The sequence below is a fragment of the Oncorhynchus tshawytscha genome, linkage group LG07 (assembly GCF_018296145.1).
Source record: "Oncorhynchus tshawytscha isolate Ot180627B linkage group LG07, Otsh_v2.0, whole genome shotgun sequence".
Lineage (NCBI taxonomy): Eukaryota > Metazoa > Chordata > Actinopteri > Salmoniformes > Salmonidae > Oncorhynchus > Oncorhynchus tshawytscha.
Window position 1 is genome coordinate 4,692,386 of NC_056435.1, and position 22,645 is coordinate 4,715,030.

At 44.4% G+C, this 22,645-nt stretch overlaps 1 protein-coding gene and 1 long non-coding RNA gene across 4 annotated transcripts in view; one reads left to right on the forward strand and one right to left on the reverse strand.

Moving 5' to 3' along the window:
* Nucleotides 1-21,975, reverse strand: part of LOC112253696 — a 43,144-nt gene extending 21,169 nt beyond the window's left edge. The window contains exon 1 of the long non-coding RNA XR_002954061.2: nucleotides 21,824-21,975. This is a non-coding gene — a long non-coding RNA (uncharacterized LOC112253696). The remainder of the gene's footprint in view (nucleotides 1-21,823) is intronic.
* LOC112253695 (ATP-binding cassette sub-family C member 4) overlaps nucleotides 1-22,645 on the forward strand; it is a 44,192-nt gene that overhangs the window by 5,139 nt on the left and 16,408 nt on the right. For all 3 annotated transcript variants that reach the window (XM_042323951.1, XM_042323949.1, XM_042323950.1), the window contains exons 2-7: nucleotides 13,906-14,016; nucleotides 15,044-15,164; nucleotides 15,334-15,558; nucleotides 15,646-15,735; nucleotides 16,255-16,418; nucleotides 16,950-17,075. In XM_042323951.1, the coding sequence (XP_042179885.1) occupies nucleotides 13,906-14,016; nucleotides 15,044-15,164; nucleotides 15,334-15,558; nucleotides 15,646-15,735; nucleotides 16,255-16,418; nucleotides 16,950-17,075 (837 nt within the window). The remainder of the gene's footprint in view (nucleotides 1-13,905; nucleotides 14,017-15,043; nucleotides 15,165-15,333; nucleotides 15,559-15,645; nucleotides 15,736-16,254; nucleotides 16,419-16,949; nucleotides 17,076-22,645) is intronic.

Below are 22,645 nucleotides of genomic sequence, written 5' to 3' on the forward strand. Positions count from 1 at the left end.
TTGTTTTTCAACCCCTCCAGAAATGTCTTGTTAACAAACTATAGTTTTAGCAAGTCGGTTAGGACATCTACTTTGTGCATGACAAGTAATTCTTCCAACAATTGTTTACAGACAGATTATTTCACTTATAATTCACTGTATCACAATTCCAGTGGGTCAGAAGTTTACATACACTATGTTGACTGTGCCTTTAAACAGCTTGTAAAATTCCAGCTAATTATGTCATGGCTTTAGAAGCTTCTGATAGGCTAATTTACATTATTTGAGTCAATTGGAGTTGTACCTGTGGATGTTTTTCAAGGCCTACCTTCAAACTCAGTGCCTCTTTGCTTGACATCATGGGAAAATCAAAATAAATCAGCCAAGACATCAGAAAAATAATTGTAGACCTCCACAAGTCTGGTTCAGCCTTGGGAGCAATTTCCAAATGCCTGAAGGTACCACATCCATCTGTACAAACAATAGTACGCAAGTATAAACACCATGAGACCACGCAGCCGTCATACCGCTGAGGAAGGAGACGTGTTCTGTCTCCTAGAGATGAACATACTTTGGTGCAAAAAGTGCAAATCAATCCCAGAACAACAACAAAGGACCTTGTGAAGATGCTGGAGGAAACAGGTACAAGAGTATCTATATCCACAGTAAACGAGTCCTATATCGACATAACCTGAAAGGCCGCTCAGCAAGGAAGAAGCCACTACTCCAAAACCACCATTAAAAAAGCCAGACTACGGCTTGCAACTGCACATGGGGACAAAGATCGTACTTTTTGGAGAAATGTCCTCTAGTCTGATGAATCAAAAATGGAACTGTTTGGCCATAATGACCATTGTTATGTTGGGAGGAAAAAGGGGGAGGCTTGCAATCTGAAGACAATCATCCCAACCCTGAAGCAGGGGGTTTGCAGCATCATGTTGTGGGATTTTCTTTTGCTGCAGGAGGGACTGGTGCACTTCACAAAATAGATGGCATCATGAGGTGGAAAATTATGTGGCTACATTTAAGCAATATCTCAAGACATCAGTCAGAAAGTTTAAGCTTGGTCGCAAATGGGTCTTCCAAATGGACAATGACCCCAAGCATACTTCCAAAGTTGTGGCAAAATGGCTTAAGGACAACAAAGTCAAAGTATTGGAGTGGCCATCACAAAGCCCTGACCTCAATCCTATATAAAAATGTGTGGGCAGAACGGAAAAAGCGTGTGTGAGCAAGGAGGCCTACAAACCTGACTCAGTTACACCAGCTCTGTCAGGAGGAATGGGACAAAATTCACTCAACATATTGTGGGAAGCTTGTGGAAGGCTACCTGAAACATTTGACCCAAGTTAAACAATATAGAAGTGGTGATCCTAACTGACCTAAGACAGGGAATTTCTACTAGGATTAAATGTCAGGAGTTGTGAAACTGAGTTTAAATGCAATTATGTTAGCACATTGAAAACTGTTGTCCTGATTAAAGAAGCAATAAAACTGGCCTTCTTCAGACTAGTGGAGCATCAGCATTTGTGGGTTCGATTACAGGCCCAAAATTGCCAGAAACAAATAACTTTCTTCTGAAACTCGTCAGTCTATTCTTGTTCTGAGAAATGAAGGCTATTCCATGCGAGAAATTGCCAAGAAACTGTTGAAAAACGAGCCAAGACTTAACTGGAAAAACGAGCCAGACACCTCTTTCCGGTGTCCCCGACTTCGTTAAAAATACATAACATAACTGTGTAATGCTTGTTCGGGTAGCACTCCTCACATGCCATTTGGTGTACGCTATTTTCGTTGTTGAGATGAAACTGCCAAATCTCTGAAAGGGATTATTGTACATCAGCTTCATTAAATAGTATCCGCAAAACACCAGTCTCAACATAAACAGTGAAGAGACTACTCCGGGATGCTGGCCTTCTAGGCAGAGTTCCTCTGTCCAGTGTCTGTGTTCTTTTGCCCATCTTTATATTTTCTTTTTATTGGCCAGTCTGAGATATGGCTTTTTCTTTGCAACTCTGCCTAGAAGGCCAGCAGACTAATTAAACTAATTAAAAGACTAATTAAAATAATTGAAATAAAAAATTAATTATCATAAAACATATGGTTTAATTCTCTTGTTTAATTAAGAGTTTTGGCAAGGAGATTGTCTTTGTTCTCCATAGGCACTCTCCTTCCATACTGAGTTTCCACCAGGAATTTATGGCCGTTGTAAAACCTGATGTGCGAGAGTGAGGGAGCCACGATATACACCCAAAAGAGCCACGTCGTGACACAACATTGTTTTTGAGTGTTTAATCCTGATTTCTGCCAACAGACATGATAGACTACATATGTTTTATTATTAAGTTATTGACCGTTCTGTGTACGTTCCCTAGTGGCCAATTTCAAAGCTGCAAAAAACTACTTGTGTTGAGGCAACCCTCAGATAAACATAATCTCGGATAAGTGATCACACCTTCTGTAAAATGAAGAGTTAATGTGTTGATATATGCACATTATAGCATATTTCATGGGCATTAATTACTATTTCTTACCAATTTATTATGATTTTTTTCATGCTAGCAGTCGTGCCTGCATGTCAGTCACACAGTAGCAACATATCTTGCTGATCTACAACAAAATAATATGCATTTTGTCTTATTTTACTGTTAAATGAACCTTGCATTGTTATACAGTGCCTTGAATGTATTCAAATCCCTTGACTCTTTCCATATTTTGCTACGTTACAGCCTTACTTTGAAATGGATCAAATAAAGCATTCCACAGCAACCTACCCACAATACCCCATAATGACAAAGTGAAAACAAGTTGAGTAATTTTGACTAATTTCTTAAAAACAAGACATCAACACCTGATTTACATACAGTTGAAATCTGAAGTTTACATACACCTTAGCCAAATGCATTTAAACTCAGTTTTTCACAATTCCTGACATTTAATCCTAGTAAAAATTCCCTATTTTAGGTCAGTTAGGGTCTTTATTTTAAGAATGTGAAATGTCAGAATAATAGTTGCGAGTGATTTATTTCAGCATTTCTTTCTTTCATCACACATTTCTTTCTTTCACACAGTGGGTCAGAAGTTTACATGCACTCAATTAGTATTTGGTAGCATTGCTTTTAAATTGTTTAACTTGGTTCAAACATTTTGGGTAGCCTTCCACTAGCTTCCCACAATAAGTTGGGTGAATTTTGGCCCATTCCTCCTGACAGGGCTGGTGTAACTGAGTCAGGTTTGTAGGCCTCCTTGCTCGCACATGCTTTTTCAGTTCTGCCCACAAATTTTATATAGGATTGAGATCAGGGCTTTGTAATGGCCACTCCAATACCTTGACTTTGTTGTCCTTAAGCCATTTTGCCACAACTTTGGAAGTATGCTTGGGGTCATTGTCCATTTGGAAGACCCATTTGCGACCCATTAACTTCCTGACTGATGTCTTCAGATGTTGCTTCAATATATCCACATAATTTGCCTTCCTCATGAGGCCATCTATTTTGTGAAGTGCACCAGTCCCTCCTGCAGCAAAGCACCCCCACAACATGATGCTGCCACCCATGTGCTTCACGGTTGGGATGGTGTTCTTTGGCTTGCAAGCCTCCCCCTTGTTACTTCAAACATAACAATGGTCATTATGGCCAAACAGTTATTTTTGATTCATCAGACCAGAGGATATTTCCCCAAAAAGTACAATCTTTGTCCCCATGTGCAGTTGCAAACCGTAGCCTGGCTTTTTTATGGCGGTTTTGGAGCAGTTGCTTCTTCCTTGCTGAGCGGCCTTTCAGGTTATGTCGATATAGGACTCATTTTACTGTGGATATAGATACCTTTTGTACCCGTTTCCTCCAGCATCTTCTCAAGGTCCTTTGTTGTTGATTTGCACTTTGCACACCAAAGTACATTCATCTCTAGGAGACAGAACGCATCTCCTTCCTGAGCGGTATGACGGCTGCGTGGTTCCATGGTGTTTATGCTTGCATACTATTGTTTGTACAGATGAATGTGGTACCTTCAGGTGTTTGGAAACTGCTCCAAAGGATGAACCAGACTTGTGTAGGTCTACAATTATTTTTCTGAGATCTTGGCTGATTTCTTTTCATTTTCCCATGATGTCAAGCAAAGAGGCACTGAGTTTGAAGGTAGGTCTTGAAATGCATCCACAGGTACACCTCCAATTGACTCAAAGGGTGTCAATTATCCTATCAGAAGCTTCTAAAGCCATGACATAATTTTCTGGAATTTTCCAAGCTGTTTAAAGGCACAGTCAACTTGGTGCATGTAAACTTCTGACCCACTGGAATTGTGATACAGTGAAATAATGTGTCTGTAAATAATTGTTGGAAAAATGACTTGTGTCATGCACAGAGTAGATGTCCTAACCGACTTGCCAAACCTATAGTTTGTTGTGGAGAAATTCGTGGAGTTGAAAAATGAGTTTTAATGACTCTAACCTAAGTGTATGTAAACTTCCGACTTCAACTGTAAGTATTCAGACCCTTTGCAATGGGATGCAATTAACCTCCAGTGCATCTGATTTTGTTGATCATCCTTGATGCTTCTGCAACTTGATTGGAGTCCACCTTTGGTAAATTCAATTGATTGGACATGTTTTGGATAGGCATACACCTGTCTATATAAGGGCCCACAGTTGACAGTGCATGTCAGAGTAAAAACCAAGCCACGAGGTCGAAGCAATTGTCTGCAGAGCTCAGAGACAGGATTGTGTCGAGGCACAGATCTGGGAAAGGACACCAAAACATTTCTGCAGCATTGAAGGTCGCCAAGAACACAGTGGCCTCCATCATTCTTAAATGTAAGAAGTTTAGAACTACCAAGACTCTTCCTAGAGCTGGCCGCCCGGCCAAAATGAGAAATCAGGGTAGAAGGGCCTTGGTCAGGGGTGACCAAGAACTTGATGGTCACTCACCTAAAAATGCTCAGACCATGAGAAACAAGATTCTATGGTCTGATAAAACCAATATTGAACTCTTTGGCCTGATTGCCAAGCGTCACTTCTGGAGGACACCTGGCACCATACCTACTGTGAAGCATTGTGGTGGCAGCATCATGCTGTGAAGCATTGTGGTGGCACCATACCTACTGTGAAGCATTGTGGTGGCACCATACCTACTGTGAAGCATTGTGGTGGCAGCATCATGCTGTGAAGCATTGTGGTGGCACCATACCTGCTGTGAAGCATTGTGGTGGCACCATCCCTACTGTGAAGCATTGTGGTGGCACCATCCCTACTGTGAAGCATTGTGGTGGCACCATACCTATTGTGGTGGCAGCATGTGAAGCATTGTGGTGGCACCATACCTACTGTGAAGCATTGTGGTGGCACCATACCTACTGTGAAGCATTGTGGTGGCAGCATCCCTATGGTGAAGCATTGTGGTGGCAGCATCCTGTGAAGCATATGGTGAAGCATTGTGGTGGCAGCATCCCTACTGTGAAGCATTGTGGTGGCAGCATCCCTACTGTGAAGCATTGTGGTGGCAGCATCCCTACTGTGAAGCATTGTGGTGGCAGCATCCCTACTGTGAAGCATTGTGGTGGCAGCATCCCTACTGTGAAGCATTGTGGTGGCAGCATCCCTACTGTGAAGCATTGTGGTGGCAGCATCATGCTGTGAAGCATTGTGGTGGCAGCATCATGCTGTGAAGCATTGTGGTGGCAGCATCATGCTGTGAAGCATTGTGGTGGCAGCATCATGCTGTGAAGCATTGTGGTGGCAGCATCATGCTGTGAAGCATTGTGGTGGCACCATACCTACTGTGAAGCATTGTGGTGGCACCATACCTACTGTGAAGCATTGTGGTGGCACATCCCTACAGTGAAGCATTGTGGTGGCACCATACCTATGGTGAAGCATTGTGGTGGCACCATACCTACGGTGAAGCATTGTGGTGGCAGCATCCCTACGGTGAGGCATTGTGGTGGCAGCATCCCTACGCATTGTGGTGGCAGCATCCCTACGGTGAAGCATTGTGGTGGCAGCATCCCTACTGTGAAGCATTGTGGTGGCAGCATCCCTACTGTGAAGCATTGTGGTGGCAGCATCCCTACTGTGAAGCATTGTGGTGGCAGCATCCCTACTGTGAAGCATTGTGGTGGCAGCATCCCTACTGTGAAGCATTGTGGTGGCAGCATCCCTACTGTGAAGCATTGTGGTGGCAGCATCCCTACTGTGAAGCATTGTGGTGGCAGCATCAGCATCATGCTGTGAAGCATTGTGGTGGCAGCATCATGCTGTGAAGCATTGTGGTGGCAGCATCATGCTGTGAAGCATTGTGGTGGCAGCATCCCTACTGTGAAGCATTGTGGTGGCAGCATCCCTACGGTGAAGCATTGTGGTGGCAGCATCCCTACGGTGAGGCATTGTGGTGGCAGCATCCCTACGGTGAGGCATTGTGGTGGCAGCATCCCTGCGGTGAGGCATTGTGGTGGCAGCATCCCTGTGACGGTGAGGCATTGTGGTGGCAGCATCCCTACGGTGAGGCATTGTGGTGGCAGCATCCCGGTGAGGGTGGTGGCAGCATCCCTACGGTGAGGCATTGTGGTGGCAGCATCCCTGACATTGTGGTGGCAGCATCCCTACGCATTGTGGTGGCAGCATACCTACTGTGAAGCATTGTGGTGGCACCATACCTACTGTGAAGCATTGTGGTGGCACCATACCTACTGTGAAGCATTGTGGTGGCACCATACCTACTGTGAAGCATTGTGGTGGCACCATACCTACTGTGAAGCATTGTGGTGGCACCATACCTACTGTGAAGCATTGTGGTGGCACCATACCTACTGTGAAGCATTGTGGTGGCACCATACCTACTGTGAAGCATTGTGGTGGCAGCATCATGCTGTGGGGTGTTTTTCAGCAGCGGGGAATAGGAGACTAGTCAGGACCTTTGATGAAAACATTAAATAAAAATCTAAACCTGTTTTTTGCTTTGTCATAATGGGTGTGCGTGTTTGTAGATGGGTGAGGGGGGGGGTGTAATACATTTTTGAATAATGCTATAACAAAATGTGGAAAAAGTCAAGTGGTCTGAATACTTTCCAAAGGGGATACATTTTAAATGTGATGTTTTTAGAAGTTGGGCTTGAAGGGTAGCGTAGCACAAAAGCACTCCCTCTACGCAGAATGTAAATGGCTATACATAAATAAGGTTCAACTGGCTTTAGATAGACAAGTTCAACTAACAAGAATAGCAGTACAGCATATGTGAATCAGCTTTCAGATAATTCATTGAAAGTGGTGTGTGTTAGTCTTTGTGCATGGCTTCTTATTCACAGAGGGCCAGTGTGGGTACAGGGTTTTGTTCTAACCAAACAAAATCATACCTGATTCAACTAGTCAGGTCTTGAGTTATGTCTTTGATTAGTTGAATGGTGATGAAAGAGAGTCGGACCAAACTGCAGCGTGTCGATTGCGATCCATGTTTAATATACCAAAGAAAACACGAACTTACAAAAAAACAATAAACGAAACCGAAACAGCCTATCTGGTGCAAACTAACAACGAGTACACATAGGACACTAAGGACAATCACCCACGACAAACTCAAAGAATATGGCTGCCTAAATATGGTTCCCAATCAGAGACAACGATAAGCACCTGCCTCTGATTGAGAACCACTCCAGACAGCCATAGACCTTGCTAGACAACCCATTAAGCTACAATCCCAATACCACCACCAAAACCCCAAGACAAACACACCACAATTTCAAAAACCCCATGCCACACCCTGGCCTGACCAAATACATAAAAATAAACACAAAATACTTTGACCAGGGCGTGACAGAACCCCCCCCCTAAGGTGCGGACTCCCGAACGCACCTCAAAACAATAGGGAGGGTCCGGGTGGGCGTCTGTCCATGGTGGCGGCTCCGGCGCGGGACGTGGACCCCACTCCTTTAATGTCTTAGTCCCCTCTCCCTTCGTCCCTGGATAGTCCACCCTCGCCGCCGACCATGGCCTAGTAGTCCTCACCCAGAACCCCACTGGACTGAGGAACAGATCGGGACTGAAGGACAGCTCGGGACCGAGGCAGCTCGGGACTGAGGGGAAGCTCGGGAGTGAGAGAAAGCTCAGGAGTGAGAGAAAGCTCAGGAGTGAGAGAAAGCTCAGGAGTGAGAGGAAGCTCAGGAGTGAGAGGAAGCTCAGGAGTGAGAGGAAGCTCAGGAGTGAGAGGAAGCTCAGGAGTGAGGGAAGCTCAGGAGTGAGAGGAAGCTCAGGAGTGAGAGGAAGCTCAGGAGTGAGAGGAAGCTCAGGCAGGTAGATATCTCTACCAGCTCCTGGCTGGCTGGTGGTTTCAGCAGATCCTGGCTGACTGGCAGATCCTGGCTGACTGGCAGATCTGGAAGAGTCTGGTTGACTGGCAGATCTGGAAGAGTCTGGTTGACTGGCAGATCTGGAAGAGTCTGGTTGACTGGCAGATCTGGAAGAGTCTGGTTGACTGGCAGATCTGGAAGAGTCTGGTTGACTGGCAGATCTGGAAGAGTCTGGTTGACTGGCAGATCTGGAAGAGTCTGGCTGACTGGCAGATCTGGAAGAGTCTGGCTGACTGGCAGATCTGGAAGAGTCTGGCAGACTGGCAGATCTGGAAGAGTCTGGCAGACTGGCGATGCTGGGCAGACTGGGCAGACTGGCGGCGCCGGGCAGACTGGCGGCGCCGGGCAGACTGGCGGTGCTGGGCAGACTGGCGGTGCTGGGCAGACTGGCGGTGCTGGGCAGACTGACGACGCTGGGCAGACTGGCGACGCTGGGCAGACTGGCGGTGCTGGGCAGACTGGCGATGCTGGGCAGACTGGCGATGCTGGGCAGACTGGCGATGCTGGGCAGAGACTGGCGACTGCTGGGCAGACTGATGGCGATGCTGGGCAGACTGGCGATGCTGGGCAGACTGGGGGCACTGGCGGCGCTGGGCAGACTGGCGGCACTAGCTGCTCCATATAGGCTGACAGCTCTGGCGGCTTCTTACAGACTGACCGCTCTGGCGGCTCCGTGCTGACTGGCAGCTCCTTGCAGACTGGCAGCTCCTTACAGACTGACAGCTCCGTGCAGACTGACAGCTCCGTGCAGACTGACAGCTCCGTGCAGACTGGCTGCTCCATGCAGACTGGCTGCTCCATGCAGACTGACAGCTCTGGCTGCTTCATGCAGACTGACAGCTCTGGCTGCTCCATGTAGACTGGCTGCTTCATGCAGACTGGCAGCTCGGGCTGCTTCATGTAGACTGACAGCTCTGGCTGCTCCATGCGGACTGACAGCTCTGGCTGCTCCATGTAGACTGACTGCTTCATGCAGACTGGCAGCTCGGGCTGCTTCCTGTAGACTGACAGCTCTGGCTCCTCCATGCAGACTGACAGCTCTGACTGCTCCATGCAGACTGACAGCTCTGGCTGCTTCATGCAGACTGGCAGCTCTGGCTGCTCTATGTAGACTGGCTGCTTCATGCAGACTGGCAGCTCGGGCTGCTTCATGTAGACTGACAGCTCTGGCTGCTCCATGCGGACTGACAGCTCTGGCTGCTCCATGCAGACTGACAGCTCTGGCTGCTCCATGCGGACAGCTCTGGCTGCTCCACTGACAGCTCTGGCTGCTCCATGCGGACTGACAGCTCTGGCTGCTCCATGTAGACTGGCTGCTTCATGCAGACTGGCAGCTCGGGCTGCTTCATGTAGACTGACAGCTCTGGCTGCTCCATGTAGACTGGCTGCTTCATGCAGACTGACAGCTCTGGCTGCTCCATGCAGACTGACAGCTCTGACTGCTCCATGCAGACTGACAGCTCTGGCTGCTTCATGCAGACTGGCAGCTCTGGCTGCGCTGAACAGGCGGGAGACTCCTGCAGCGCTGTGTCGGAGGAAGGCTCTGGCTGCGCTAAACAGGCGGGAGACTCCGGCAGCGCAGGAGAGGAGAAAGGCTCTGGCTGCGCTAAACAGGCGGGAGGCTCCGGCAGCGCTGTAGAGGAGGAAGGCTCTGGCTGCGCTAAACAGGCGGGAGACTCCAGCAGCGCAGGAGAGGAGAAAAGCGCTGGCTGCGCTGAACAGGCGAGGCACACTGAAGGCCTGGTGCGTGGTGCTGGAACTGGTGGTACTGGATCGAGGACACGCACAGGAAGCCTGGTGCGGGGAGCTGCTACCGGAGGGCTGGGGTGTGGAGGTGGTACTGGATAGACCGGACCGTGCAGGCGCACTGGGGCTCTTGAGCACCGAGCCTGCCCAACCTTACCTGGTTGAATGCTCCCGGTTGCCCTGCCAGTGCGGCGAGGTGGAATAGCCTGCACTGGGCTATGCAGGCGAACCGGAGACACCGAGCGCAAGGCTGGTACCATGTAAGCCGGCCCAAGGAGACGCACTGGGGACCAGATGCGTAGAGCCGGCTTCATGGCATTTGGCTCGACGCTCAATCTAGCCCGGCCGATACGCGGAGCTGGAATATACCGAACCGGGCTGTGCACCCGCACTGGAGACACCGTGCGCTCCACAGCATAACACGGTGCCTGCCCGGTCTCTCCAGCCCCCGGTAAGCACAGGGAGTTTGCGCAGGTCTCCTACCTGGCATAGCCATACTCCCTGTAAGCCCCCCAAGAAATTTTTGGGGCTGACTCTCGGGCTTCCATCCGCTCTGCCGTGCTAGCTCCTCATAATGCCGCCTCTCTGCTTTTGCTGCCTCCAGCTCGGCTTTGGGGCGACAATAATCTCCAGGCTCATTCCAGGGTCCTTTACCGTCCAATTCCTCCTCCCATGTCCATAACTCCAGGTGGTGCAACCTCTCCCACTGTAGCTGCTGCTGCTCCTGCTGCTGCTGCCTCTGTTGCCTCTTCTCCTGTTGCTCCTTTGGGCGGCTACACTCCCCTGGTTTAGCCCAGGGTCCTCTCCCGTCGAAGATCTCCTCCCATGACCAGAAATCCTTGGTGAGCATCTCCTTTTCGGCTGCTCCTGCCTGTTGACACGCCGCTTGGTCCGTTGGTGGTGGGTGATTCTGTAACGGTTTTCTAGTGGTGATGAAAGAGAGTCGGACCAAACTGCAGCGTGTCGATTGCGATCCATGTTTAATATACCAAAGAAAACACGAACTTACAAAAAAACAATAAACGAAACCGAAACAGCCTATCTGGTGCAAACTAACAACGAGTACACATAGGACACTAAGGACAATCACCCACGACAAACTCAAAGAATATGGCTGCCTAAATATGGTTCCCAATCAGAGACAACGATAAGCACCTGCCTCTGATTGAGAACCACTCCAGACAGCCATAGACCTTGCTAGACAACCCATTAAGCTACAATCCCAATACCACCACCAAAACCCCAAGACAAACACACCACAATTTCAAAAACCCCATGCCACACCCTGGCCTGACCAAATACATAAAAATAAACACAAAAGAATTGTCTAAACTTAAATTTTGGTGGGCTTATTCGGTACACTTACCATATAACAATAGATTAATAAAACAAATACTAAAATATAGTTTTGGGGTGGAATTTTCCTTTAAGTGTCAGTGGTCTCTTTTAAAGAGAATCTGGTATTCAGATATTAAAACCCAAAATATGGTTGTACTTGTATTACTCTTGTTTATATTTTTGTTGTCTTTTGAGTCTTGTAAACAATCAATGTAAAGTATCTATTACATTTGAGAGCAGTTCCATTTCTCCAGCCACATCCTTCAGTTGAAGTGGCGGGGCTGGCCACAGACAATGCTGCCTGATTATCCATTCAGGGTTTTCCAGGGTTAGGAAACACCACAGAATCAGTAGAGCAAAGCAAGCAAACTGATCACAGGTCAGTCAAAGTTAACCATCTATCCCATGTGTCATAAAGCACCACTAGAGTTCAGAGAGAATGTTGCACAGTATGATGAACTGGTTGTTTTGAGCAAGATAATGTTCTTTCAAGCTGAAAAACAAGGTTAACAGTAGCTAGGTTTCCATTCAATTAGCGACAGATTTCCATGCAAATATTTTTTTAAAATCTGCATAAAACAAGTTGCACGTTTTAGACCAGAGATGTTTCCATCAAACTGACTTTTTGCGGATTAAAGGCTGTGCATGATTACGCATTGCACATAAAAATAACTTTTGCCATTTTAAATTCCCATGTACTGAATGGGAATTCAGTACATGGGTGCATGTTTTGGTTTTTGCCCTACCACTCACTATACAGCAGATTCAAAATAATTAAAGCTTGATGATGAGTTGGTTATTTCAATCAGCTGTGTAGTGGCAGGGCAAAAAACTAGATGTGTACCCAGGGAGGGCCCCAGGACCGAGTTTGGGAAACCCTGCTTTAACCAACAGCTCGCAAATGCAGTGTGGGTCGGCTGCTTACATTAGGAGATTATTATGGATAACAGCGATTTATTATTTGTCAAACGGCAGCCAATCGATCATGTCACCAGAATAAGACCCTCGATATTTATTGGAAAGGAGCATCAAACTCCTCCTCATCTTGCAAATTCAGCACCCTGTGAAGTTCATCATAATTGATTTCATCTGTATCTTAAACTGCATGCTTTCCCAAGTCGTAGTGGGAGGACCACACAACATATCTCGTGACTCCAAATGTACTACGATATTATGGTTATTATATCAACATTTGCGCATAGAGGGTTTCCACTGCCATTTCTCGCATAATTAATTTTACCGACACAAAAAGATCCCACCATGTCGAACAAACAAATTAAATTTTAAATTGTACCGGTGTGGTTTGTGGTACTGAGAAAGGGGAAAAGTACACAGTGCTCCTTGCATTTAGATGTAAAAACATTGTCCTTGCATGCATATTGATCACGCAACAGTTGCCACCTGTATCATACTAATTCCTTTATCAGTGACACTGCTGAGGGAGAGGGCCTGAGGTCACGTAAAGTTGGCTGACACAACTAAAACAAATGAGCTATTAGTTAACACTTGAACCCTGTAATTAAGTAGCTTTATCCTTTAAGGAACATTTGAATTTGTTTCTCTTCAACCAAGTTGTCGTAGGGCAGTGCAAACGAACAAGGCCAGTCGAGTTCTTCCAAAAACCAGGCCCTCCTACTAAATGTGTATCCTAATACCCCCCCGTAAAGCAGAACATTTAGTACAGTGCATTTTAACATTGGGGTTCATGGATTAAATGTTGCTCATACACATCCACTTCCTATTTTGTGTTTTCTCTTTCCTCAATGTGCATTGCTTCATTCTTGCATTAGTTAATAGGTTATTGCACTGGCTAATTATTGCATTGGTTAATAGGTTATTGCATTGGTTAATAGGTTATTGCATTGGTTAATAGGTTATTGCATTGGTTAATTAATACATTGGTTAATAGGTTATTGCATTGGTTAATTAATACATTGGTTAATAGGTTCTCATTCTTCCATTGCAAAACTACCATTCCAGTGTTTTACTTGCTATATTGTATTTACTTTGCCACCATGGCCTTTTTGCCTTTACCTCCCTTCTCACCTCATTTGCTCACATTGTATATAGACTTGTTTATACTGTATTATTGACTGTATGTTTGTTTTACTCCATGTGTAACTCTGTGTCGTTGTATCTGTCGAACTGCTTTGCTTTATCTTGGCCAGGTCACAATTGTAAATGAGAACTTGTTCTCAACTTGCCTACCTGGTTAAATAAAGGTGAAATAAATAAATAAATAAATAAATAAATAACAGGTTATTGCATTGGTTAATTAATACATTGGTTAATAGGTTATTGCATTGGTTAATTAATACATTGGTTAATAGGTTATTGCACTGGCTAATTATTGCATTGGTTAATAGGTTATTGCATTGGTTAATACATTGGTTAATAGGTTATTGCATTGGTTAATTAATACATTGGTTAATATGTTATTGCATTGGTTAATAGGTTATTGCATTGGTTAATTAACCTGCTCTCTCTCTCTCTATATATATATCTCAGTTGGGTAACCCCTTTATTTAGTATTGGAAATAAGCGGAGGCTAGAAGAAGATGACATGTACCAAGTGCTTCCTGATGATGCTTCTCAGGGCCTGGGAGAGGAACTACAGAGGTATGACATACTGTGGCCCAGCTCTATTTTGCTCCCTATCCCCTAGCCTTTTCCCTAAGACTTTATCCTATCCCCTAGCCTAGCCCTGTCCCTACTACATTGCCCTATCCCCCAGCCTAGCCCTGTCCCTACTACATTGCCCTATCCCCTAGCCTAGCCCTTTCCCTGGGACATTATCCTATCCCCTAGCCTAGCCCTGTCTCCTAGCCTAGCCCTGTCCCTACTACATTGCCCTATCCCCCAGCCTAGCCCTGTCTCCTAGCCTAGCCCTGTCCCTACTACATTGCCCTTAGCCTTTTCCCTAGGACATTGTCCTATCCCCTAGCCTAGCCCTTTCCCTAGGACATTGCCCTGTCCCCGAGCCTAGCCCTTTCCCTAGGACATTGCCCTCTCCCCTAGCCTATCCCTTTCCCTTAGCCCTTTCCCTAGGACATTGCCCTCTCACCTAGTCTATCCCTTTCCCTTAGCCTTTTCCCTAGGACATTGCCCTGTCCCCTAGCCTAGCCCTGTCCCTAGGACATTGCCCGATCCCCTAGCCTAGCCCTTTCCTTTAGCCTTTTCCCTAGGACATTGCCCTGTCCCCAGCCTAGCCCTGTCCCTAGGACATCGCCCTGTCCCCAGCCTAGCCCTGTCCCTAGAACATTGCCCGATCCCCTAGCCTAGCCTTTCCCTAGGACATTGCCCGATCCCCTAGCCTAGCCCTTTCCCTAGGACATTGTCCTATCCCCTAACCTAGCCCTTAGCCTTTTCCCTAGGACATTGCCCTGTCCCCTAGCCTAGCCCTTTCCCTTAGCCTTTTCCCTAGGACATTGCCCTGTCCCTAGGACATTGCCATGTCCCCTAGCCTAGCCCTATCCCTCTTCATTGTTTACATCCCTTATTGTATTTTTTGTTTTCAGAGCATTGAGGGAGAACTTTCCCTGGCTCTATTTGGAGTTTCATGCTAAACATTGAACTTAGCACCGTTGTGTATTTAGGCTCTGTTCTGTTTTCCGATCATAGTCTAACAATGTGCTAATCTCTCCAGGCATTGGGATAAGGAGGTTCGAATGGCTGCCAAGGAGCTGCGGATGCCCAAACTCACCAAAGCCATTGTGAAGTGCTATGGGAAACCCTACGCAGTGCTGGGGATCTTTAGTTTCACCGTTGTATGTAGAAATATACGTTTTCCGGTTCTTGAACATACCATGTACTATATGTACATAGGTCAAATGTTAAGTGGGTTTTCTATCCATATATGTCAGCTTTTACAGTGTAAATAAGTGGATTTAAGTTCAGGTTGAAATCTCTCCACCTCTTCTCTTGTTCCCCCAATAGGAGGTGATTAAGGTGATCCAGCCAGTGTTCTTGGGAAAGCTGATCCAGTACTTTGAGAAGTACGATCCTGATGATATGGACGCACTGTATGAGGCCTTTGGCTACGCTGCTGGTATCTCTCTGTCCACCGTTGCACTGACCGTCCTCCAAATGCATTATTACTACCACGTCCAGAGGACCGGCATGAAGATACGAGTGGCCATGTGTCACATGATCTACAAGAAGGTCATTATACACTACATACCTGCATACAGCATTATACAAACTAAAATCTTCAAGAATAATTTGCTAGTAAATGTAATTCCCCCATAGGCCCTGTGTCTCAGCAGCGCGGCGATGGGAAAAACAACCACAGGACAAATGGTGAACCTGCTATCCAACGATGTCAACAAGTTTGATGAGGTAAAAGCAGGAGGTGCATGCAGTTCCTTTGGATGAAATGGTTCCAGCACATCATCTCCCTCGGTTCATTCCGTAGGTTTCTGAAGAGTATGGCTGTAGCTTATCTGACAGAGGCCCCATATATAACAATTGACCCTTCGTCAAATGTACAGGAATGGAATGCACCAATATCTGGAATGCCTTTGAGCCGTCTGTCATCTTGTCCTTGCAACTAAATTACAGAAGTTAAATCCACACGGATAGAACAAAGTCATGGATGAAAGGAAAATGCAGATGGTTGCTTAGCACAAATGTTTACAGTTATCCGATGCTAAACTCAAACCAGACTGAACGAATATAAAATGTGTGTATATATAACATGGGGAGCCCATGCAGCTTATGAAGACAAGCGTGGCCTGTTGGCCACTGTAGTAGGTCATGAATCTAGCTCGAAGGATCATTATCATCTTTGTTATGCTCAATGCAACTACAGAGAAACATGTAACAGCTATGTGAACCAAAGATCACTGGTCTTTGCAGGTGACCAACAATCTGCACTACCTCTGGATAGCACCTCTGCAGGCTGTGGTGGTTATCATACTCCTGTGGTATGAGATTGGCCTGTCGTGCCTGGCAGGCGTGGCTGTCCTTTTGTTCCTCCTGCCACTACAGACCATGTTTGGAAAGCTCTTCGGCTCCCTCAGGTGAATTACATAAGTTACATGGCTTGACCTTAGTGGGGTCTTCTTGAGAAAAGTTGACCTCATCCCCTATAGATAAGGACAATGTTTTTCAGTGAGTGGCTCCTATGCTTCATTGACTATGTCAGAGCTACCTGTTCAATGGTAACCCATAGGTCAACCTATATGTTATGATGTCCTTCTCTTAAACCCCTTTTCTGTTTTGACTGTAATGATTTACCTCTTAGAACATTCCAAGCACATGTGAAGAAAAGTTAGCTTCATATATTGGCTGGCATGTTGACTGGCAATTGAACTGTGAACTCTTGCTTGGACAGGTGTTCACACAATCAACAACACAAGTGCTGGAAGTAATAGCCTTGATTAGGTGTTATGAAACCCTAAAGCAATGCAGACTTCTCTGATTCTACGAAAGAGTTATCTTAGTTAAATGCAATTTAAACATTGCCATCGATTCGTTAAACTCAGGAAACGTCAGTTTCTGTTCACAAGGAGATATGACTGAACTGACTGAGTGACCTACTTTTCTTGCAGGAGTAAAACCGCTGCCTTGACTGACAATAGGATACGCACCATGAATGAAGTGGTGTCTGGAATCAGGATCATCAAAATGTATGCCTGGGAGAAGCCCTTCTCAGCACTGGTCAATGATGTCAGAAGGTAAAAACTAAACTCAGCAAAAAAAGAAACGACCTCAGTCAACTGCATTTATTTTCAGCAAACATAAGATTCAACAACTGAGACATAACTGAACAAGTTCCACAGACATGGAATAATGTGTCCCTGAACAAAGGGAGGGGTCAAAATCAAAAGTCAGTAAGTATCTGGCGTTTTTACGTTTCTTTTATCATTGGATTCCTATCAATTCAAGGGCTTTATTGGCATGGGAAACATGTGTTAACATTGCCAAAGCAAGTGAGGTAAATAATATATAAAGTGAAATAAACAATCAAAATTAACAGTAAACATTACACATACAGAAGTTTCAAAACAATAAAGACATTACAAATGTCATATTATATATATATATATATATATATATATATATATATATATATATATATATACACAGTGTTTTAACAATGTACAAATGGTTAAAGGACACAAGATAAAATAAATAAGCATAAATATGGGTTGTATTTACAATGGTGTGTGTTCTTCACTGGTTGCCCTTTTCTCGTGGCAACAGGTCACAAATCTTGCTGCTGTGATGGCACACTGTGGAATTTCACCCAGTAGATATGGGGTTTATCAAAATTGAATTTGTTTTTGAATTCTTTGTGGATCTGTGTAATCTGAGGGAAATATGTCTCTCTAATATGGTCATACATTGGGCAGGAGGTGCAGCTCAGTTTCCACCTCATTTTGTGGGCAGTGAGCACATAGCCTGTCTTCTCTTGAGAGCCATGTCTGCCTACGGCGGCCTTTCTCAATAGCAAGGCTATGCTCACTGAGTCTGTACATAGTCAAAGCTTTCCTTAATTTTGGGTCAGTCACAGTGGTCAGCTATTCTGCCACTGTACTCTCTGTTTAGGGCCAAATAGCATTCTAGTTTGCTCTGTTTTTTTGTTAATTCTTTCCAATGTGTCAAGTAATTATCTTTTTGTTTTCTCATGATTTGGTTGGGTCTAATTGTGCTGCAGTCCTGGGGCTCTGTAGGGTGTGTTTGTGAACAGTGCCCCAGGACCAGCTTGCTTAGGGGACTCTTCTTCAGGTTCATCTCTCTGTAGGTGATGGCTTTGTTATGGAAGGTTTGGGAATCGCTTCCTTTTAGGTGGTTATAGAATTTAACGGCTCTTTTCTGGATTTTGATAATTAGTGGGTATCGGCCTAATTCTGCTCTGCATGCATTATTTGGTGTTCTACGTTGTACACGGAGGATATTTTTGCAGAATTCTGCGTGCCGAGTCTCAATTTGGTGTTTGTCCCATTTTGTGAAGTCTTGGTTGGTGAGCGGACCCCAGACCTCACAACCATAAAGGGCAATGGGCTCTATGACTGATTCAAGTATTTTTAGCCAAATCCTGATTGGTATGTTGAAATGTATGTTCCTTTTGATGGCATAGAATGCCCTTCTTGCCTTGTCTCTCAGATCCTTCACAGCTTTGTGGAAGTTACCTGTGGCGCTGATGTTTAGGCCAAGGTATGTATAGTTTTTTTTGTGTGCTCTAGGGCAACAGTGTCTAGATGGAATTTGTATTTGTGGTCCTGGTTACTGGACCTTTTTTGGAACACCATTATTTTGGTCTTACTGATATTTACTGTCAGGGCCCAGGTCTGACAGAATCTGTGCATAAGATCTAGGTGCTGCTGTAGGCCCTTCTTGGTTGGTGACAGAAGCACCAGATCATCAGCAAACAGCAGAAATTTGACTTCGGATTCTAGTAGGGTGAGGCCGGGTGCTGCAGACTTTTCTAGTGCCCGTGCCAATTCGTTGATATATATGTTGAAGAGGGTGGGGCTTAAGCTGCATCCCTGTCTCACCCACGACCCTGTGTGAAGAAATGTGTTTTTTGCCCATTTTAACCGCACACTTGTTTGTGTACGTGGATTTTATAATGTCATGTTTTACCCCCAACACCACTTTCCATCAGTTTGTATAGCAGACCCTCATGCCAAATTGAGTCGAAGGCTTTTTTGAAATCAACAAAGCATGAGAAGACTTTGCCTTTGTTTTGGTTTGTTTGGTTGTCAATTAGGGTGTTCAGGGTGAATACATAGTCTGTTGTACAGTAATTTGGTAAAAAGCCAATTTGACATTTGCTCAGTACATTGTTTTCATTGAGGAAATGTACGAGTCTGCTGTTAATGATAATGCAGAGGATTTTCCCAAGGTTACTGTTGACGCATATTCCACGGTAGTTATTGGGGTCAAATTTGTCTCCACTTTTGTGGATTGGGGTGATCAGTCCTTGGTTCCAAATATTGGGGAAGATGCCAGAGCTAAGGATGATGTTAGAGTTTTAGTATAGCCAATTGGAATTTGTTGTCTGTATATTTGATCATTTCATTGAGGATACCATCAACACCACAGGCCTTTTTGGGTTGGAGGGTTTTTATTTTGTCCTGTAACTCATTCAATGTAATTGGAGAATCCAGTGGGTTCTGGTAGTCTTTAATAGTTGATTCTAAGACCTGTATTTGATCATGTATATATTTTTTGCTCTTTATTCTTTGTTATAGAGCCAAAAAGATTGGAGAAGTGGTTTACCCATACATCTCCATTTTGGATAGATAATTCTTCATGTTGTTGTTTGTTTAGTGTTTTCCAATTTTCCCAGAAGTGGTTAGAGTCTATGGATTCTTCAATTACATTGAGCTGATTTCTGAGATGCTGTTCCTTCTTTTTCCGTAGTGTATTTCTGTATTGTTTTAGTGATTCACCATAGTGAAGGCGTAGACTCAGGTTTTCCTGGTCTCTATGTTTTTGGTTGGATAGGTTTCTCAATTTCTTTCTTAGATTTTTGCATTCTTCATCAAACCATTTGTCATTGTTGTTCATTTTCTTTGGTTTTCTATTTGAGATTTTTAGATTTGATAGGGAAGCTGAGAGGTCAAATATACTGTTAAGATTTTCTACTGCCAAGTTTACACCTTCACTATTACAGTGGATGTTTTACCCAGGAAATTGTCTAAAAGGGATTGACTTTGTTGTTGCCTAATTGTTTTTTGGTAGGTTTCCAAACTGCATTCCTTCCATCTATAGCATTTCTTAATGTTACTCAGTTCCTTTGGCTTTGATGCCTCATGATTGAGTATTGCTCTGTTTAAGTAGACTGTGATTTTGCTGTGGTCTGATAGGGGTGTCAGTGGGCTGACTGAAGGCTCTGAGAAACTCTGGGTTGAGGTCAGTGATAAAGTAGTCTACAGTACTACTGCCAAGAGATGAGCTATATGTGTACCTACCATAGGAGTCCCCTCGAAGCCTACCATTGACTATGTACATACCCAGCGTGCGACAGAGCTGCAGGAGTTGTGACCCGTTTTTGTTTATGTTGTCATAGTCTATAATTTCTCTGGCAACGGCACCATGCAATGCACCCTGGACTAAAGAGGCAGGTAAATAGGAAAAATGTGCCAGAAGACCCTCAGTTAAATTACACATTTCTCGAGGTAGGAATATCGCAAAAATATGATAAATGGCTCATTCGAGAGAAGACATTCAAGTTATGATATGGGCCAGTATTGAAATCTGACGTATTATTAGACGTTTTCGCAATCTAAAAGTATTCCTATTAACTTCCAGTGTAGCGAGAGCGACTTTATCATAGTGCTTGGACGGAGTTCTGCCTGCTTGAACGCCAATGACTCGGATACACATGAAATGACCCAGGGAAATCGGTAGAACGTCACTCAGAGATGCACAAGAACAAGATTCAAAATGAGTGAACCTTTCCTTTTTAAGGAAAAAACAAACATGTTTTCCTATTTCAATAGGTGAAATAAAATGGACTATAGTAAGTGCCTATTATGTGCCAAATAAAGTGTTGACCTTAACAGGGTAGACGATTTCATCTTAAATCATCCGTAAATCCCATTAACATGGGAATGGAAGCTTGTTGTAACAGGGCTATGCTCAACCCACTCAGTTTTCTACCGCAGAACACATTATTATACTATGATTTGGCTATAAGAAGTTTGTTTCCTTTAAAACCAGAGTTCAGTTAATGTAATGGAGTTGACCATAAAATGAGGGACAGACATTTCAAGTGATAAGATGAATCACTCACATTAAATAAATAATCATCTTGAGAAACTACTTTGTCAAAGCAACAAAATAACTAGGGCTTTACAATGATGGTGAAAACCTGAAGACATTTTTGGGATTAACCAGTTAAATGTAATCTATATAATCCCCAAAAGTAATTATTTATCATGAGGGTCATAAACAATAACTAGTAATGCATACTCAAAGAAAGGTTCAAGTCGTACCTTTCTGGTAAAAATAGTAATAAATTGCTGAGGTGTAGACACTTGACGACACAAGCTCAAGTACACAGTGAAATATGTTGTGTTATTTCCTGTTCAACAAAACTGTTTCCTTTTTAAATTTGATTTTATTTATGCATTCTGGAGGGATCTGCCCAGGTAGAGAGATTACAGTTCTTGCTGTTTCTGCCCCATTATTTCTCCACAAGTCCTGACTATCTTGCCCAACCTATTTTTCTGTGCAACCTTGATATTCCCAAACCAGCAGATTAAGCAGTAGGACAGAATGCTCTCAATTAATGATTTACAATAGAGAACCGTGATGGTTAGATCAACATTAAAACAGTGCAGTTTCTGTAGGAAATACAGTCTCTATTGGCCTTTCTTAAAAATAGCGTCAGGACACTGATCCCAGGACAGCTGGTTGTCAATGACTAGCCCAAGGTATTTGAACTCCTCCACTATTTCAATGGGCTCACCTTTTGTCAGCGATGGTGTGTGCACGGTAATGTTCCTTCCAAAGTCAATCACCACGTCCTTTGTTTTTGATGTATTTCAAATGGGATGGGATGACTCACACCAGACAGTAAAGTCATTTAGAGCTGGTCCGTGCTCCGTCTCATCCCCTTATGAGAAGACTGACCAAAGCAGTGTCGTCAGCATATTTGATCCGGTGGCGCCCTGGGAAATGGCTCAGGCAGCTGTCTGTATACAGTATGTATAGTACTGGTGAAAGAACTAGGTTTTTTACTAGGTAAATTGATTGAGAACACATTCTCATTTACTGCAACGACCTGGGGAGAGGAGGGGGATGAATGAGCCAATTGTAAACTGGGGATTATGTATGTATGAATGTATGTATGTGCTTTCTAAATATAGCATAATAAAATTCTAAAATGACTAAGATTTCACCTTCCTTATAACTGTAAAATACGTATGTTTATTGTTGGAGAAAATGTTCATATTTTCTAAAGTTCGCTCTTGATCAAAACGTCTGCCCCCATCGCTGTGAACGTCACAGAGCTCTAACTTGGCTTCCTGAAATCTTTAGGAACTCTCCTTTCATCTCATATTAATCTTGTCCATCTATGACAAACAAATATATATTTTTTGTTTAAAATCTTTTATTTTTCCGTGATGAAACCACTCTCTCCTGCTGCGCTACGATGTAACGCTTGCAGGCATGTGCTTTGTCCATGGCTGTGATGTATGTTCAGCCAGGGGTTGATGGACAGTCTGAAGAGACAATTAAATGGTAGGAGGGACATCTCAGCTTCAAGTAATTTCAGATTTCACGTCAC